The 20299-nt window shown below is 42.3% G+C and overlaps 2 protein-coding genes across 2 annotated transcripts; both read right to left on the bottom strand.

Annotated features, from left to right (window-relative positions):
* Positions 1–2786: 2786 nt before the first annotated feature.
* On the bottom strand, positions 2787–4812 carry LOC135631772 (patatin-like protein 3). The gene is made up of 3 exons (XM_065139650.1): positions 3707–4812; positions 3367–3429; positions 2787–3292 (listed from the first exon to the last, which is right to left on the bottom strand). The coding sequence occupies exons 1-3, from the start codon at positions 4667–4669 to the stop codon at positions 2969–2971; spliced, it is 1350 nt and encodes a 449-aa protein (XP_064995722.1). The 5' UTR covers positions 4670–4812; the 3' UTR covers positions 2787–2968.
* Positions 4813–11863: 7051 nt separating this feature from the next.
* Positions 11864–18342, bottom strand: LOC135631283 (homeobox-leucine zipper protein HOX32-like). Its single transcript, XM_065138826.1, has 18 exons — positions 17699–18342; positions 16397–16556; positions 15785–15897; positions 15594–15684; positions 15398–15493; positions 15204–15317; positions 15015–15098; positions 14732–14887; positions 14583–14657; positions 14404–14510; positions 14116–14308; positions 13813–14004; positions 13646–13726; positions 13421–13555; positions 12930–13258; positions 12547–12652; positions 12283–12432; positions 11864–12182 (listed from the first exon to the last, which is right to left on the bottom strand). Exons 1-18 carry the CDS (start codon positions 17944–17946, stop codon positions 12036–12038), a joined length of 2577 nt encoding a protein of 858 aa, XP_064994898.1. The 5' UTR covers positions 17947–18342; the 3' UTR covers positions 11864–12035.
* Positions 18343–20299: the final 1957 nt, after the last annotated feature.

The following is a 20299-nucleotide window of genomic DNA, read 5'->3' as shown; positions in this document are numbered from 1 at the left end:
TGATGCCTATGAGACAAAAGAGATAAACTTTTCAGGCTAGCTATGGCTAAAGTATGTTTTGATTCAAACATCTTGAAGTAAATTAAACATACAAATATCTTATTGAATTTTGTAGTGTATATATAGCAGTATGTTGTCTGCTTTCATTTGATTTTTTTTGTTGCTGAACTGCTTTAACCCGACTGCAAACAACACTTGGTTCAAGGAAGGACTTACCAGTTTCTCATGAAAAAGAAATTTACAATGCATATAGGTCACAGTGGTCTATGGGATAATAGAAACAAGCTATTCTTGCTAATAATAACAAAAGGCATGTCAATGGCTGACAATTCCAAGACATAAATACCCTGGAAAGCAGAGAATATCAACCAAATTACTCTCGGTTGGGACCATTTGGTTTAAGCATTCCATGGTCCCTTCCCTGATTCCTAACTTGAAATCAACACATAAGTTGCTTCTAAACTTTAAAGTAGTGCCTCATGGAATAGCTGAAAGGTTGGATTTGCTCTGCTACCATTTCAATCAGGAGGGGAAGATGTTAATTATCTTGGATCCTCACATGTAACACAAATAAAAAAGCATGAAGGTCTAAAAGCAATAAAAGACTAGCATAAAAGATGTGCAAAACTATGTGATCTGTGCTTTTATACAGAACCCCTTTCTTATTGTTTCACATACAGAACTTGTTAAATCTTCATACAGCTTAAATAATACTGGCAAATCCTAGTTTGAGGTGCACTACTCTCTGGTCATAACAAGGTCTAAAAGCAGCAGATATACTTGGAAGAATTCTAAAAAGAGAACAGTGCAACATCACATCCAATAATTTTTTTACAGAAAAAGCTTTGTCAAAATTCCCCAATTCTTGTTCATTACATTAGTACCTAAGTACAGAAATATTGGTGACTGCAACTATGTAGATAGATTCAGATCTCTGTGACAAAGCAAAGCATCAAAAACTTGGTCACTCACTTTCTTAAACAACTCACTCTCCTTCTCAAAGGAACCCTAGCAAAGTAAACAAGGGAAGACGGTAACCTTCCCTTGTTATATACTCGCCAACAAATTGGTTAGCTGTTGTTGCAGTAGATTCAAGGTTAAACAGTGTTGGCCTTCGTTACTTACGACTGAATCAAGATATTGTCAGAAACCTAATTTAGATTCCAACTAACAGAGGTACATGTCCTCCCCTGCATTGGATCACAGAGAAGGTACTCACCAAGAGTTTTCTTAAATATCTGTAGATGTGTGTTGTACTATCTTCAGTTGTAATGTGGCTCATTTTAGAGTAAACACATGGAGTGATCATTTCCTAACCTAATCTCACCGACATTGATTTCTACAGTATTCAATGCAACCAAGTATTCAACTTGGTGCACCCTAAACTCCACCTTGCCAAGGCAGGGACAAAAGGTCACCCATGCATTCATGTTATGAGCAACATGGTTGACTGAAATCAGTGATCAATGCAACCAAGTAATCAACTTGGAAGATGCTTTTGTCACTAAAGGAAAGGTTATCCTTTAGTGACAATGAAGCTTCTGATTTATAGTCTTAAACTAAAGGAAAGGTTATCCATGCATTAATGTCATGCTTTTATCACTTCCCTGAGCTCTTCTCTGCTTCACTTTTCCAAGGAATCAAGTTGACAATGGAGCTTCAGATCAGAACAATATGTTTCACTCCATTTGTCATTGCCAAGTGTTTAACAGCTCTACCACAGGGTGGACTAACATTATTTTGGTGAAGAAGTGGACTAACTTTTAGAGCACACTTTTCTGGGAAGGCATTTCTGTAACACTATTCAATCATGACTACTTCTACCAGCAGTCCAAAGTTCATGCACTATTACATGAGAAACTGGACAAGATCTGAGGAAATCATCTCTCAATTCACACCCCATAACTTACCCTTGGATTACTACAGCTTACAGCTTGCTAATTGCCAACCATAAAATGCTAAACAAAAGAGTAGCATTCTACTAGGTAGAGGCTCCATCCATCCATGTGACAGCTACTCGAGCACTGTCTTATTCACTGACATTTAGTGCATTGTCCTTGTCTCCACACATGTTTAACTCTCACTAATTACTGGTCTACAATACACTAAGGAAAACAACTAGTTCAGAAAGATCAGGAGAGACTATATGCCTGTTAACTTGGCTTTCAGACACTTGCCATATATTAATGCTGAACTGTTTGACAGTCACAAACCCACCTCTGACCCTTGATAAACTAAATCAAAGAAAGTACATTTTGGTTCTCAAGGTCGCACTCTACAATGCCATCAAGGATACAAAAGAAGAACAATAAGTTAGCTGTTACATACCATTTTGGAGGTTAATTAATGTGAAGTTTCTCACCTTCTTCCATGGTGCAAACCAGCTCTATCAACAGAGTTGCAGATTTTTCTTTCGTTGGATCTGGTCTCCTGCATATAGATTTTTTGCTTTGGATGCATCGATTGTCTATGATGGACTACCAAATTTGACACAGGTTGACTTTGGCAAAATTTTTACCACTCCATTCGAGAGATGCAACAGCTGTAACATAAGACTATCCACCACGTCTCTCTCTAGTTGGTGGTGTCAGGTGGCTCCCCCTCCCCATCAGCTTTGACCAATGGGAACTAAGTTGCACTCTTGTGTTTGGAGCAACAACTTTGATGTCTCTTTTACAGTAGACATTTGTATACCATGCAACCAAGCACAGCTAGTGCACCTTGTATGAGAGAACTCCTGTAATATGTCAAATCTGTCACTGGCCATGGAGATCACAGTGCTTGAATTGTACCAAAAGAAATAGTCTCAGTTGAAAGTCTAATTCAACCAAAGCTTGAACAGACTTCACATACATAGCCCCTTATACACAATGTGCCATCAGCACTGGCTTCACGCTCAGCAACCACCAAGCTTTGATCTCTTATTTTTCCTAAAGAACTAATTTTCGTTTATTTATTGCTCAGAGAATTAGAGCGAAGCAGATGTTGATGTTGTTGAGGTGGTGGTGGTGGTGCCAGTAATGACAGTGGTGGTGGCGGTGGACGATCTCGGTGTCATGACTTGCTTCAACACTATTACGGGAATCAGGCTCTTCTTCCTCCTCTCATGCTCTTTGATGAGCTCGCTAGCGAACCACTCGAGCTTCTCCGCATTAGTTTGATCTGATATCTTCTTCCCTCTAAACAACAACGATTCCACATTCCTCTGCGACAATCTTTCCTCCATTGCACAAATCAATCTATCGGCATTGCTCGTTCTCGCAGAATAATTGTCCAATCCGAACACGTTAGCCTGAGATTATTGACAAAAGTAATGAACGATAACAGAGTGATGATAGATTGATTTGTGCAATGGAGAATTACTACCTGAATCCGTACGTAATTGTTTGTCCTGTTGTGTCCGAATGCCATTGCAATCGCTTGATCCACCTGATAACATATCCATCCCAATTTAAGAATGATAACGAATTAATTAATATAAATGTTTCCTACGTAATTATCTGAACCGTCCACTGGGGGATTCATGGTGGGCCCCATCGAATGGACGGATGGTCAGCTTACACAGTACAGCCGACATTTTTTGTCAGGTTTTCAGAAACAAAACAAATTAATGTATACATACGAGTAATTTAAAGAGGGAAAAAAGAGGCTAAAAACAAAGCCAGCTGGCGACGAGATAGAGAGGGGGGGGTGGGGAGGTCCTCACCATGTCGGCGACGCCCTCGCTGGCGATCCTCACGAGCTCCGCCGCCGACGGAACCGGCCGCCGTCTGCCGGAAGCGCTGTCCACACCGGCGGCGCTGCTTCCGAGCGAGAGCACCATGAGTTCGTCCACGCTAGCGGCGAAGGGGAACTCCTGCTTGTTGTTGAGCACGTGCGTGATGGCCGCGGCCGCGGGGTTGCCCATCGACACCCCGCCCCCGACGGCGGCGATCCGCGTCCGCCCATCTGCGGAGCTCATCTCCACCGCCGCCGCGGGCGACGCGCACGTGGCGGCGCACACCTCCCAGATGCGGAAGTCGTACCCGTCCGCCTCCATCGCGTCCGCCCGCGAGAACAGGAACGGCGCCCCTGTAGCCAGGTCGTAGCACGGGACCAGCACCGGCTTCAGGGTGTCCCTCAGCGTGGCGTCGCCGAACACCCGCCGGAAGAGACCCCCGGGCTTCCGCCGTAGAACCCACCCGAGCGGGCCCTTTCTCGGGAGGCCGAACGACCCCGACGGCGACCCGGTGCTCCAGGCGGCGAAGAGCCGCAGCGCCTCGTCGGCGGCGAAGAGGGGGCGACCGTCGGGGCCACGGGTGAAGAGCATGGCGACGAGGACGCCCCCGGCGCCGGATCCGGCGGCGACGTCGAAGAAGTCGGCGACGCGGGCGGGGGTGTCGCGGAGGAAGGACTCGAGGCGGGCGAGGGAGGCGGCGGCGAGGAGGGCGTCGGAGGGGCGGCAGCCGCCGTCAACGGAGAGGATTCGGACCCTGCCCGCGGGCGCACGGGGGGCGGGCGGCTGAGGGGGCACCGGCGAGGCGGAGACAGGGGAGGATTGGAGGGGAAGGGGCTTGTGGTCGTCGAAGCCGAAGAGGAACTTGCTCTCCAGGATGGAGAAAATCTCGTAGCTCAACTTGTCGACGTCCACTCCCGGCTCCAACAGGGCCGGCGCCGGCGCCGGCGCCATTTTCGGCCGAGCGGTCGAGGCCGGTCTGTCCTTTTGCTTTGAGAGCGAGGAGGCGGAGTGGCCACGCCTTCGCGCTTAAATAGAGGGAGCAAGGCAGCGCAACCTAGCGGCGGGCCCAATAGCGCACGGTAGCACACTCCCGTGGCCACCATGCTCTCGAGTAGCCTCGAGAGTAGGAACGCGTTTTTCCAGATAATTTATGCTGACCCGACTTGCTTATATCATTTTAGGTATCAAATATATATATATATATATATATATATATATATATATATATATATATATATATATATATATATTTATATTTATATATATATATATATATAATGAATGATATAAAATATAATGTTGAACTTTTTGGGTTAATAACCTATAAAATAATAAAACATTATTAAATCTATTCTTAGAAGTGACAACATCACGAGGACACGCTGGCCTAGTAGAGTTCTCGTGCCCTGATTTATGTCTCCCCCACCCCCCCAATTGCACATGAGATTCACGTGAGGAATGATCATACAATACATCTTCCTTGACCTGCAAATTATGTGGCGCCATACCCAAAGACAAGCCCTAAAGTATGTAATGACAATAAGATCGCTTAATATGACGGAAGGATCGCCGCTTCCATGTTCCTAGGCGAGCGGCTGTGGAAGAATGAGAGCAGTGCTGCAGGTTATGCCTGCAAAACTCTACTGCCAGTGGAAGCAGGACTGCAGCCGTACTCCCGAGGACGGAGCACTTCACATATGAAGCAGGGCATTCTCTCTACGAAGCAGAGAGGGGAGTGACGACGACTTTGCTTGAGGTCTCCATGAACGCTGAGCTCGAGCAAGTGTGCTCGGGTCAAAAAGGTCATCAACTTTAGAGGTCAGCTGCTTGAGTTTGGAAGAGTGGTTGTCCCCTCAAGTTCCATGCCCAGTGGCAGAAGTCTATACCATGCAACCTAATAAACCTGACTATAAGAAGATGATCAGAGAAAAAGCCTTTAGTTGATTAAGGTTTTGGAAGGTTCTTAGAGTGCATGTCCAAATGTGAAAATGAAGAGTTGCAACAACCAATATTCCTCATTTGATTAAGCTTCTCTTGCTTCTGTGACAGCACATAAGAGCATAGCTTTAGTATTTAGTCCCACAAAGATTCAACTCCGTCTTCATAACATGATTGCTTCTGTTTGAGCATCAGATTGACTCCTTAAGGGCCCTCCTTTGTCTATTTTTCTTTGTGCTCCCCTCCTTCACCATCCATTTATATAATATTATTTTCATTTATTTATCATGTATCATGGTGTTAAACTGGAAGCCTTAATATTGCTGCAGTTGCACTTACGCTATGATACATAGTCATGGTGGGGAAGCTGATGATTTGATGGTCCATTAAGTCTCAACATCATAATTAATCCAATGATACTACTGCTTTTTTAGCAGAAAATTTTATCAAGTCCACACTTCTCAGTCATTATGTTAAACATTCCGCTAATAAAAGCTATGGATAGACAGGTGAAAACCTAAGCAAGACATGAAAAGAGTTCTTAAGGTGGACTTGCAGTTTGGAGTTCCTAATAAGATATTCAAATAAATTCAGTAATTGCAGAACTCAGCAAACACATTCTCAGCAATCAGTACTCTCAACAACCAACAACTCTTCCAGAGTTCTCGATTCAGCAGAAGCTCCCATTAACACATAATCATAATTATCTTTCCTCCAAAGAGAACAATAGATTTCAGGAACTTTGGTTGTTATCATCATCTAATTCTTTAGCATCACAAGTTCCAAACCAACTGCATGAGCAAGCAGGTAGTTAATGTTTCAGCTAGCTTATCTATGTCAATCTGCACTTTATCCTGTGACAAAACACTATTCCCACTGTGACATCACAGAACTTTATGTAATGAGCATGCAACCAAGTGATGGATTGACCAACAAAGAGGAGGGTTTGGTAGTGGTCCAACTGAGCCTTTCTCCTAAATAAAAACTTCACTAATGGATGACATGATGTGCTACTGTCCAAGGAACTAACACCACATGAAACAGCCAAACTTTGCCCGTTCATGCTTTAAAGAATTTAAATTGAGTGCTTATGCAGAATGGAAAGAGAGTTGCAGTAATTTGCGTCCTGGTTTAAGTGAACTCTGATCACATTACCTCAGAATAACTTGCACACTGGTTTAATCTTCTTCCCATCAGTTTTGGCTGGATGAGAATGACTAGATATGCTTCCTGTTATTATCCAGAGTTCATAAGCTTCACAGAATTGACCGCGTTACCAGAGATAAGATTGTGGAAGGGGGAGATCAACATCTGTTCATGGATTCAAGACCTCCTGACCGATGCATCATGTGATGTGACTCCAGTCATCGTTCAAGTCTGGCCAAAACAAGCAATTCAAGCAGTTGATGCAAGCGCTGTAATACAGGGGGAGTACATTACCCCTTCCCTCATCTCCGGATCTCCTTCACTGAGACATTGATGTCTGGTACCCAGTCTTCACTATTCACTGTTCATCATGATGTTGTCACAGTTCTCTTGTGGTCGAGAAACAGGGACATCAGCAATCTGAAAGTGACATGTATGCATTGTACCTCCATTAACTGTTCATGCAGAATTCTGTCTTTTTCTTTCAAATTTCTGCTGATACTTCCAAAATATGCACTTATGCTTTAGGATCAAGTCATCACTCCTCTTTGCCTGCCTTCATGATTCATGTCGAAGAAATCTATTCTTGCACTAGTATCAGCCCCCTTTGCTCGGAATATTACAGTCAAAACAGCCATTCCTGGACGTTCATGAAATATGACATAGCTTCGTCTGTAGGTTGCCATGTCAATTCCTGGTCATCTCAAACTGCCTTCAATCTGGTGGCACTGCCTGATGTCGAAGTCTTGGATCCACAGTTGGCTTAAATTATTGCAGTACTGCGACTTGGAAACCGAAAAGTGTGATGAAGAGGATCCAAGCAGAAGCAGCATCAGAATTTTTGGCCTCCCCATAGAAGTTGTTGGTATCTTCTGTTTGACACCCATTTAATTCATTGTCTGCTACCAGCAAATTGTACTGTCTTCACAAATAAGGGCCATCAAACTAAAACATTTGTGATTATCTAAGGGACAAAATAACCATTGCCATACTGATTAAATTCATTTGTGGTTTATTCTAAGATAGATTAACTTCAATGACATGTACAAGTTTGACTTATATTTAGAGGGACAGGTAAAATCACTGACTTCAAAAGCATCAATATATATACACACAATTCTGTCAAAAAAGAAACGAGGGCTTGAACATTAACTTCAGTAAACGAGGATCTAATTGGTTCATCAAATTAGATCATGGTGTGTGACCTCCTGTTTATTTCCACTCTGCACAGTAGCTAGCATTATACATGCCAGACTTGTATGGAGAGTAATATATAAGCATCATGACCAATGAAAAGTTGAAGACGGTCACCAGACACTGATTAATATCCTTCAGTACTATATACCAATCCAAACAGCATGAAGTAAACAAAGGAGAAGAAACAAAAGGACACCATAGAGAACAGATTTAGCCACATCAAGGAGTTTCTCTCATTAACTATTTACCTCTCGAGAAGTCGACAACAATAAACTGCTAACAAATTAACTCCAGACAGACCTCTCCAGTAGGATGGGAGCCAAAAGTCTCTATGTTCAACTGACCCAATACATCAAAAGAAAATTTCTCAAGCTACCAGAGAACTAAACAAGTGTTCCTCTCTGAAGGGGCCACAAGAACTGACAGCTAATTGATGAAAACAAAGCCTACATGCCAAAAGAAATGTGATCTAATGCATTTTGACATAACATTTTACCTAGTAAACCACAACATGGCATTGTTTGTTCTTCTTTAGGCATGAAAGCTTAGCATTCCAACTCTCTCCTCCGTAACTCTCTTTACGAATATTGAATTCCAGGTTTCATCCCTTTCAAACGACAAAAGGACATTCAGGCACCTCCATGTAAAACTTTGAAGATTTCATCGCTGTCCTCAATCTTGTCCTGGACTTACATCTTTACTCCAATCTTGTTCTTCTGTTCCCTAATAAGGGCTTTATTACACCTAAAGTTTCATGGGCACAGGTAAAGCCCATATGAATGAGCTAATCCCAGTTGCCCCAGTCTATTAGCATTCTCAAGTTCAAAGGAAACTGGGATTTTACTTCTGGCAGCTTGTTGGACAGACAAAGATATCAACTCGCCTGATATTGTTGATGAATGTCTGCTTTTTAAGTTTACATATGACAATCAAATCCATAACATATTGTCAAACTCAGGATTATTACGATCCTTAATACAACAAATCAAGGTTATTGTTAGAACAAATCAAGCTGCATGCATATCATAAATTCTTTCAAGATAGGTAAAGTTCCATGTAAAGTTGAAACCACTTCTAACCATAGTATTGCAAGAAGAAAAGCGAGAAAAAAACAGAATTCTAGGTTCTTTGCAAAATGCAGATAGAGAAGCTAATTCCAATAGTCTAATTGTTCTGAAGATTAGATAGGGTGTTTAAAGATCAAAGAGGCCAATTAATCCTGTGTGTCATATAAGGTAACGACATTCAAGAAGAGATTTCTGAAGGGGCAATAGGACACATTCGTTATAGCTCAAGATAGGACAGGGCAATACAGGTACACTTTGCTGCATTCTAAAGAAATCTAAAAGGTTTAGATTTTAGATATATTTATGAGAGCTTAAGTTTTTAGGATATATTTCGCACAAATATATCCTATATCACCAATATGGTACCACATAAACAACTTATATATACATTTCATACCAAGTGCACCAAGGATTAGTGCAAGAACTATTTTGTTCTGAAACTATCAAATTACAAGAACTGACCCATAGGATGAAGATAAAGAGATCTTCCATTCCAACAAAGGTCTCATTATGTTGGGAAGACATAGATAGAAGACATAAATTGACCAACATATTCACGAGTGATGCTTTATGACCTTTACATACATTAAACCCTAACACAAGCCCTAAACTTGATCATTTCTAGGGTTCTGCAAGCTGCCAAAAAGAGGACGATATCCAAAACAATCAAATCAGAGAAATAAACCAAACAAATTTGATACAAAAAAGAAATATAGATGATCATAATCTACATAGAGATAGAAGTACCAAAGCGAGGTCAATTACGTGAGATGCTGAAGCAGTTTGACAAATTCGACCTCCTCAACCCACTCGGGTTTTAGATTGACCCCATTCCATCTCTCCCTTCTCTCTTCACCGCAAATAAATAAGTAGATGGATAGGCGAAATTTCGTATATATACACCTCCCAATTAAGTGATTCTTGTATTTATTTCTGTATTCATATAATTTTAAAACATATATATATATATATATATATATATATATATATATATATATATATATATATATATATATATCCCGTCAGCTGTAATCTCAATCGATATTAATATTCCGTAATCTCAATTGATATTAATATTCCATTAAAAAAATCCATTTGAATGTTTATGATTGCTTTAAGAAGTATTCCGAGAAAAAAAATTTAACTTTGAGTTTTTTTTGCTGTAGAACATCACAAATTTTAAAAATTCATATAAAACACCTTAGCTATGTGAAAAGATTATTTTATTTCATAATTTTAAAAAAAATTTATTGTAACCTTAATCCTAGTCACACCTTCGCTTGCACTAGATTGCTTTGGCCCTTTAACTATTATTGGAGTTGGTCGCAACTCTCACACCGAGGCACAAAGTGCCCAGGAGAGATGAGCACCCGATAAGATTAATATGTGGAGACATAGACATTAGAGAAGGAAAGGAAGACGATCGATAAATGTTGTAGTCGATCACTATGAGAGTGAGTGAGGGTCAATGAGCGAGATTGTCAAGCGCCAGATTGAGGGGGTGATCGAAAAGACAAAAGCGCAATGGAGATGGTATCCGATAGAAGAAAATGATTTTCTGAAAAAATATTTTATAATTTTTTAAACTTAAAGCAATATACGGAAAAAGGTCAAAATTAACAACTTTTTCCAAAAATTCGCTCTTGTTATATATATATATATATATATATATATATATATATATATATATATATATATATATATATATATATATATATATATATATATATATATATATATATATATATATAGTGTTGCCGGTATGGAACGATCGCTATCAACCGTATTCTTCCATCGGTACATGGGAATACGCACGCATGAATGGCCATGGGATGTGGACATGCATGCGATAGTGGCATTTCGGTGATTATGTGGAATGACACGACCATTTGTCTGATGGGCAGGACTGCGTCATGCGCGTGCCCGTCGCCTGTCGTCAGCCGCTGCTGCCGTCGCTCTGACACAGATGGGGATTAGCGTGGCTTTTGAGAGGCGGAGGAGAGCACGAGGGCTTACAACGGCGAGACGACGTGGGTGGTGGTCCACCGCTCGGCGACACGACAGGCTGAGCTCCGCAGCGAGATTCCCGGCCAAGACCGCTGCGTCGCCGAGAGCGATAACGTAGACGATATCCGCTCGTATCTCCACTGTCCAATCGACGGAACAACGCCGTACGAAGTAGGCAGTCTCGGCTCTCCTCCGCCATCTCTTTTTATTCTTTCTTTTCCTTCTATTTTTCCCGCTTCTTTTGAATCCGGATCATAGCTGCGATGGGACGCCGCTAACCGTCCGATTTGCGGCCGCGTGTCAGAGCGGCGGCGGCGGTGGCGGTGAGCGATGCAAAGGAGGACTCGACGACAAGCCGGCCACAACCCCTGGCACGGATCGCACAGCCGACGCAGCAGCATCACGTCGTAGGGCAAATCGCGGCCGTTAATGGCCGCTGATGGGACGTCTCAACAGCGCGACAGCCGGTGCAAAGATCGGTTCTTGGAACCGCCCTGCTCTGCATGAGGTGGCGACCACAGTACGGTTTCATGCGGGAAGAGCAGCGTGTGGCACCGGTGCCCTCCTTCCCCTCCATCCGCTGCTGCTCTTGCCCTCAGAAGCAACGGAAGTGCTCTGCTCTTAAACAGCCATAAATCGACGTCGAGAAAGACGAAGCACATTTAGTTCTTCTACACACGCATCAGCTTCAGGCGACCGTAAACTCTGCTTGTGATTGCACTATTGGTAAATTCATGGACAGAAAAGTCAAGTCCAATCAACAGTGTTAAGAGATCGTACGTTCGGTCAGTGAATCAGTGACATGTCAATCTGCATTCAACTGCGAAAGATGAAACATACAGATCACACTACAGTAGTTACGCGCGGTAGTCTTTAGTAAACCATGGTTCAACAAAAAGGGAAGATCTTTCGAGTTCCATCAAGCACTAGATGATTTAGAAGACTGGGATTGCTCAGAGCATTCAAACAAAAGACCAGTTCACAAACATGAAAGCCAGGCAATGGGGTGAATCCTCTTCGTTCAGGACTTTCCATGTGACAGCTTGTTCATACGACACCGGCCTTCCCATGCTCGACAGGCAGATACCAGCAGGAAGATAAGAGAAGCCCTGCAGGTTTGTAGACAAACATATGGGTTTCAAGAGGTTCAGATAGGTTTTACACGTATAGGTAACCAAGCAAAATGTAAGCTTTTACTCGCTTGCTCACCTGCTGCATGATCTTGGGGAACTCCGAGCAAAGCACTTTGCGGCCATTGTCATCAAGAATTTTTTCCAGTGTGAGGTCCTGAAGAGCTATCAGAGTGGTTTCAAGCATATCTAGACCAGCTTGGTTGGAGAAGGTGAAGACAGGTGAAGCCTGTGAAGAACAAAAACGCCATTTCGGTCAGCTAAGTATTCACCGCATCGGTGTCGAGAGATTGTCAATCATTGCACAAGTCAAGAACGTATACAAATATGTTGTATCACTTGCCTTCAAAGAACAACACATGACAGCATCTGGGTGGTGCCAAAGCAGTTTCAGCAATGAATCATTAGCTTGTAAGTCTACCTGAAAGAGCTCAACTCCAGTATGAGCCCTGAAAGCATCGAAGACGATGCATTAGAAAGATGCAAACTTATATTACACACTTGCGTGAATAGGTTTTTTGTCATGATGATCGATAATGTTACTTCACACTGTAGGTATGTTGCTCATGCACAAATCACATCAAATTTGATGTCGTATTTATGTGATTAAGGTAGCTTTAAAGTGTGATTCACGATTCCTTTAGCACAATGACTTCAATTTAATGGACCATAAGATTGTAAGGTAATAAAACACTAAACCGAATGCATGAGCACGGCGAGACAAACCTGTAGCTCCGAGAAATCCATTGTGCCAGAGTGTGTGCTTCAGGAGAACCAGGTGGATGCTTTACACCAATCTGACAGCCCGGTCGAGAAGGTGCAATTGCCATAGCAACTCTCTGCACCGAGGCGACCACACTTCTCACATATTGCCGGGCCATTGCTGCCACATTATCTCGGAGGTGATTCTCATATGTGAACTGGAAGGCGATTGTGAGGACCGATCGCAGGTTGTATGTACTCGAAGCAGTCTCATTAACTGAGCGTGCAGTGGCACCAGATCCAATCTCTAGCATGGATGCCAAATCAAGTGTTCGTGTGGTGGCGGGAGAATCCTGCAGCATTATTGAACAAACTTAAGTTACAAATCAGAGAAGTCATTAAGTAAATAGTCATAAGAACACACAAAATACAATTAGTTCTTCCTGGAGGTGTGATGCCACAAGAATCAAATGTTGTTATTTTCTAGAAGACACATTAGTGTGAAGATACCCAACTGTTTTAGGGTCCAGCGGTATAACGCGAAAACCTGACGGTAGCAAAGGTAGATCATCATCAAAAGATTCATCAATAGGTGCAAAAACAAGCTGAGCACAGGCACCAACAGCGCTTTCATCAACTCCACTGCAAAGCTGTCATCATAAAGAGAAGGAAAAGAATCATTCAGCAAAAACATACAAAATTTATCGATAGCGACATAATGCAACTTCTAGAAGACAAACCTGCAACATGTACATATCCCTTGACAAAATGACATCATCTTGGTTAAAACCATGACCCTCAAGCCTGATCACCTCCAAGAACTACAGTTAGGGAAATTAACATGTTACCTTATCAGAAGCAAACACCAATGAGAAGTGCAAGATGATGTTCTTACTACTTAAAATACCTCTTCATGTTCTGCAGTATGTGCAAGAGGAAGTATCACCTGACTACCCGAGAACCCGGTGCTAGCCCTAACACCAGGAACTGCATATGGGTTAGCTCTCAATGATGCAGCAGAATAAGCATCAACACCACAATCTGCCCATTCCGAACGATGCTCCCTCAAAAAGCGAACCAATATAGCAGGTGGCACATTCTACACAAATGCGTATGGGTTAAAATTATAATCCGAACAAGAAAGCACGTATTACAGAAGACAGCCCTGCAGGGAGAGGGAATGCCCTCAAATCAAGGGTGAAGGTCAGACCTGCAGCAACATTGATGCTTTTGCACACAAAATGCCACCTCCAAGGGTTGAATACAATGCTGAAGGGTTTGCATGAGAACCAAGAAGTTTGTTTGGAGATGAATTTATAGCAATCGTCACATCCTCAACACCATCGCTACCCAGCAAAGACCAACCATCATCAGAAAATCCATTCACTGCATCGTTGAAACCTCTGCAACATGCCCAGAAGATTTAGAGTTCATAGCTAAAGAAGCTATTATCGGGAAAAAAAGTGCTCAAGTAAAACATCACAACTAAGCCAATGACCTGCTCAATCTCTGACTGAATGCCCTTAAGACAGCAGGTTGTCGACCACCGCCATATGGAACTTCACCACTGATCTCTTGAGCAATTTGTGTCAGGTGTCGAAGTGCCTGGAAAATATGAAAGTGAGACTGGTGGTATATGACGAGTGAAATGCTTGATAAATAACCAATAAGGCTTACAGCAATTGTTGTTTTCTGCGCCAGAATTTTTGGTGATTCATACAAGGGTCTAAGAACCTCTGGTACACTCCATGGCTGGTGCATCAAAGGTATACTCAGCATAATATGGCAATAAACATCAATAACAGTAGAAAGGACATGAAACTCACATCTAGATCAACATGATCAACAATGTGAATCATTGAACCACCCCCTTCACACGGTCGAATTAGATAGCCACTGGGAAGCATTTCAGCTCTAACGAAATTTGGTGCAGGTGGCCCAGCAGGACCACCGGTCGCAGGAGTCAATGACCTTTCACAGATCTAGTAGAAGTCCATGTTAAAGAGTTCTCCATGATTTGAAAGAAGCAAAATATGAAATAATGATCCTAGAATGTTTTGCCGCAGACTTGAAAAACTACTGACGCATTAAAAGACGCAGAGCACATACCACAAGACTACCATCTTCCAGAGCTGTAGTATACCTCAGCGTCCAAAAGTCTCGTGCCACTGCCAAAGTAGTAGGTGCGTATGTCTGATGCAAGAGATAAGAAGGAAAAGTCAACTTCAAGAAAGGAGGAAAAAGATCAACAACCATTTCAAACTTCAGACAGAGTGTACTAACAAGATAAGAACAAACCTGCATATATATAAGTTCAATATTCCCTCCATTACCAGCAGGAATAACAGTAAGCACATCGAGGCAACGGCAATCACGATACCAAGATGGACGATCTTTGAGAATCTCTGCAACCTAAGAAACCCAACAAACCATGAATTGCATAAAAAGGAAAGAAAATAGCAAGAACAAGAATTCAAAAAGCAATTACTCACCTTTGTGGGTTCTAGACTCACAAGGCCACAGGCTCGAGCTGCTACCCCACTACAATTGTGGGAAACAGCAATGATTCCAATAGAATCCGGACCAGGCTATAGTGAATAATGAGAAATTAGTTTGCATAATGTAATCCAAAAATAATAATCGGCACTAGTGAAAAGCAACTAGACAGGATGTCCAATGAAATATCACCTTCATCCCAACCATCTGAACCCAATCGACAGCAGTTCCAGTAGCCTTTGATAGGAACTCTGCCAAGGTCTCCTCAGCAATTGCAAGAAGACTATAACAGATATGTCCAAAAAAGAAGAACAATGTGTTGGAAGAAGACAAATGACGAAACAATCTAAACCAGAGCCGCCAAAACCAGAAAGTTTGATTACCCAGCTGGGTTAGCATCCCTCTGTGGATGCTGAGGCGTTGGGTTTTGTTGATGATGGTGCTGACCACTTGTAACTACAGACTCACAGCTGGTGTCGGTGGTTGCTACAGATGGCTGCATATTGATTAACAAAAATGTAAGATTAAAATAACATAATTTAGTATGAAACAAACTGTGATACTGAGTTGAACACGGAACAAACATCAGAACCTCAGCTTCTATAACAATCCACACAAGAGCAAAGAGTTTAGAATGAATCGTGCAGAAACAAACATTGGTATGTGTGTGTGAGTCTGAGTTGAACATGGAACAAGAAGCAAAAAGCCATCTTCATAACACTAAACTCAAATGCAAAGAGATCAGACTGAAATATGCAAACACAAGCATATTTCATTGGTTTGCACAGGTTCAATCAAGCATCAGATGTCATTACAAACACAAAGTTTGAAGTTCAAGATGTTTGTTCAATAAAACCTTGGGACAGGAGGGAAGTCTTCCAACACTGGAAAACAGGAATACAGAAAAACACAGAAATGTGCACTGATCATATACTAAGTATATTATCAATGTTGACAATTACAAAAAAAGGAACAAGCGAAACATGCAAACTCACATTATGCAGTTGCTGACGCATGTAGCCGTTCTCGTAAACAAGATGAGACACCTGTTTCTGCAGCCGGTCGTTTTCCTCCATCAACAACTTGTTCATGGCAGTGAGCTTGCGGTTCACTGTTTGGAGACGAGAGGCTTCTTTCCTTTGCTTCTCCCGGCACCTACAGAGAAGTGAGAAAGTAAATGTCAAAGATTAAAACCCAGATAAAGTCTTAACACTTTATTTTTCTCGCTAAATCCGATTCAAGATGGCATTCTGTATATCATTTTGTGAGCTAGATTCTAAGCCACTCGAAACACTATGAGAGAAAGGGATCAAAATACCAAGAGTCTAATCCCTTATGAATGTGGTGCAGCTTTTGAAAACATTTGTCATTTGTAGGTGTTCTTGCGGTCTTGATAAAATTATAAGCACAGGGCTTTTTGGATTACTTGGCACCTAAAGAACTTGTACAATGATTCATACCCGATTCGCAAACAGCTTCAAGAACCAAAAGGTCACCCCCAGTGCTCAATAGCCTTTGTTTTGACAGGCAATAATCACTATGCACTACTATAGACTCCCTACCCAAACAAAAATCATTGTAATCTACCAAATTGAAACTTTGGGAAGCAAGATAGGAATTTTTGGCTCTGAAATAAACAATAAAAACTGCCGACTTCTAAAACCAAATAAGCCTGTTTTCTCCAAGATCATCATAGCAAAATCCACATAGTGATAGAACAGAACCAGATCCTGAAAACCATAACCAAAGCCGAGCTATCGGAATGGAAATAAAAATCATTAGGCAACCGGACTTCAAAATCCTCAGGATCTTACCAAGGAATGGCAGCATTAGCGGGAAAAAAAAATGCAATTTTGAATCAGAAACTCATAGGAAAAATACAAGCAATAAGAAGCAGCATAGCAATAACACTTTGCAAAATGCACAATGCTTATAGGATTCATCAAAAAACAAACAAACAAACAAACAAACGAAGCTGCAATTGTGTCTGCTAAAATCCCGCAGAAAGGTAATGGTTCTGTAGTACGTTGCTTTTTGATGGGATTGACGTGTTTATAACGCCTGTCTCATTGAGGAACTAAAGGCGCTTTAATATGGTTATATAGTTCTAAGCTCAAGAACCAAGCAAGAAAGGTTTCTTCAAGCTACGTTCCCACCAGTGACTCGAAGTATCCCATTACTTCTCTGACTCCTACACTATGGAAGAGAAGAAGATGTAATAATCAAAGAATCAATCTTTTTTCTTCGCAGACGGTTCCAGTCTTCCATTAACTCCTCGTGGTTTATGGATCCATTACCTTCTGTTCTGGAACCAGACCTTGATCTGCTTCGGCTCGATGTTGGAGAGGATGGGGCACTCCCGTATGAGTTGCTGTCGCTTCAGGGAGCTGGGCTTGGGGCACTCGTTGTAGACCCTCTCGAGCGCCTCCACCTGCTCCGGAGTATACCGCACGTACTTCCCCGCCTCCATCGCCGCCGCCTGCTGCTGGCCCTTCCCCGCCTCCTTACCGCTCACTACCATCGCCATCTCGCCCCCTCCAAGCATACCGCTAAAAATCCAACCTTTCCCCACCCAACGCACTTACCACCCTCACAAACCTCCCACCACCTCCTTCTTCCGGCTCCTCGGCAGCAGGAGCGCGCATCACCGCGCCTCAGAAACTCTCGTCCGCCGCCGCCGAGGGGAACCCCATCCTCCTCCGCTCCTCCGAGGCGGCCATTGCTCTACAAAGAAGAGGCGACGGAGAAGCAGCAGAAAGCAAAAAGGCGTCGTCTTGCTCGGGAGGTAGTGCGAGATTTGCTTCGCCTACGCTCTGTTTTTGGCCTTTTATTGCCGATGGGGTGGGGTGGCCTTTGCTGTGGTGCGTCGCGCTGTGGATGCTTTAAAGTGGGCCGAGAGCGGCGATGTGTCCTTTGATGCCTTCTTCTCTCTCCTCTTCCTTCTTTCTAGTTTAATGAAGTGTGAGGTTTTCTATTCTTTTGAAGAAAATGTTTTGGGTGCAGAGGAATTGTTTATGGTCGGCCTGCTGCTACGACTGCAGCTGCAGCTGTCTCTGTCTCTGCGAGAGAGAGAGAGAGAGAGAGAGAGGGAGAGAGACAATATGTTGCGATGGATGCTGGCATGAAGCATGTTATGATGCGCATAGCATGCGTGATGGAAGGTATTCCTTCTTCATGTTAGCTCCCTATTGTAGATTTAGATTTACCTTTCTGTACACTCGATTCTCTGTGTGATTGAATCTACCAAAGTGAAATAGGACTTACGATCGTATAAATATAGGATCAAATGGATTTACTAAGCCATACATATCAGCGCATACTAAGCTCATATTAGCATATATTCTATATCATTTTCATGTCATGGATAAGGCTAAGAATAATTGTCATTTATATTAGCACTTATTTTCACATCATCTTCTTGTCAGAAATAAGATCAGCTTACCATAGGCGATGGGAATCAAAGCCATTACTCCTAACAAAGCCCTAATACTTTGAGCTGCAGGAACATAAAGAAGGGCTATATATATATATATATATATATATGACGTCTCCAACAATACATATACTAATATACAATCCACTGCAAGTCTTACGACCAAAATTTACCCGAATCTCTGCAACAAATGCGGTGAGATCTTTTGTCCCTCTACTGCTCATGAGCATGCAACTTTTCCTCGTGTTCTCCCTCTCAGTGTTCCCCAAAAGTGAGCCCGATTAACTTCTTTTTCTATTATTCTTTTGATCTTTTGCAGGAAGCAGTAACTTGTGATTTTATTGCTTTTGCTGTTCTGCTGCTGATGGGCAGGCAGTGTGTTTGGTTCGCACTGTTCCATCGCTGCAGCGACTGAAACGGGAGGGGTGTGTGGCTTTTACTGTGTTCTTGCCATTTCTGATCTACGTTTGACCATGCAGAGAAGATGGAGGGGAGGAGGAAGCAGGTTGTGGAATGTGAGTTAATGTGCCGGCGCCAAATCTGGGTTGAAGGATATCTAATTTGTCTTCCTTCCATTACTACTGGAGTCAATGGTGAGGGATTCCATGGACGGCCAACATTTAAAGGTGCAATGAAACACCTGTGGAAGTATGAGAGATGCAGTTTTGGACACTGCTATTTTCCAATGATTTCTTCCCCCTCCCCTCTTCTCCCTTTTTTTTCCTTCTTTCTGAAAACAAAAGACACATATTCTTATCAAAATTCAGAAGAAAGCCATTGTGTTTTTCAGATCATTTATTTATGATATATGTTTGGGCTTTAAATTGTCATCAACAAAAGCTACTCACCAAACCTGTTCGAGATTTAATGTGACATCAGATTAGGAAGTCTCACAGTCAATTTAATTTGAGGATCAAATCTCCATGCAGAAAAGTTAGGGTTTCTTCGTTTTCCAGCCACAGATCATCATCAAAGTGCTGACATTATTTGGCTCAAAATAAACTTGGCCACTGTAGTTGTCTTCCCTGCACACATCAATGACTCATTCATGAGCTAAGCCCTCGAGGCACTCCAGCAATGTTCCTGCGATGGCTGGTTTCCCAATGCATCGCAGCGCAGTGGATATTGCAAGCTCCATTGGAGAAGAAGAAGTGAACATGTTGTAGTGACTTCAACCTGGTTTGAACAGATAAAATCCACATTACAAATGGACTATTGTTGTTGACATTTACCACTGAGATGATAAGTGGGTCCTTGGATAGGTTAATTATATAGTGCATGATGAATTAGTGGAAGAGTTGGACCCAAAAGATTAGGAGACAACACATGATAGAGCCCTATTCCTAGGTTCTTAGCATTCTTCTGGATCTAGATATTGGTCAAGATTTTCCCAAATGGTGGACTAAACTAATGACATGTGTAAGCAGCAAGCATATCTAATATTTTTGTGTGGGAACCAACCATA

This window comes from Musa acuminata, chromosome BXJ3-2 (assembly GCF_036884655.1).
Source record: "Musa acuminata AAA Group cultivar baxijiao chromosome BXJ3-2, Cavendish_Baxijiao_AAA, whole genome shotgun sequence".
NCBI classification, from domain to species: domain Eukaryota; kingdom Viridiplantae; phylum Streptophyta; class Magnoliopsida; order Zingiberales; family Musaceae; genus Musa; species Musa acuminata.
This window is presented reverse-complemented; position numbering and strand designations above follow the sequence as displayed.

What these genes read in the sequence shown, in the direction of transcription:
- LOC135631283 (XM_065138826.1), bottom strand. Translation starts at nt 17,946, where the DNA reads ATGCTTGGAGGGGGCGAGATGGCGATGGTAGTGAGCGGTAAGGAGGCG. An exon ending in TGAGTCTAGAACCCACAAAG is followed by an intron (nt 15,318 to 15,397) that starts GTGAGTAATTGC and finishes TGGGTTTCTTAG; the next exon opens with GTTGCAGAGATTCTCAAAGA. An exon ending in GGGATATGTACATGTTGCAG is followed by an intron (nt 13,556 to 13,645) that starts GTTTGTCTTCTA and finishes TTATGATGACAG; the next exon opens with CTTTGCAGTGGAGTTGATGA.
- LOC135631772 (XM_065139650.1), bottom strand. Translation starts at nt 4,669, where the DNA reads ATGGCGCCGGCGCCGGCGCCGGCCCTGTTGGAGCCGGGAGTGGACGTC. An exon ending in GCGAGGGCGTCGCCGACATG is followed by an intron (nt 3,430 to 3,706) that starts GTGAGGACCTCC and finishes ATATGTTATCAG; the next exon opens with GTGGATCAAGCGATTGCAAT. An exon ending in ACAATTACGTACGGATTCAG is followed by an intron (nt 3,293 to 3,366) that starts GTAGTAATTCTC and finishes CAATAATCTCAG; the next exon opens with GCTAACGTGTTCGGATTGGA.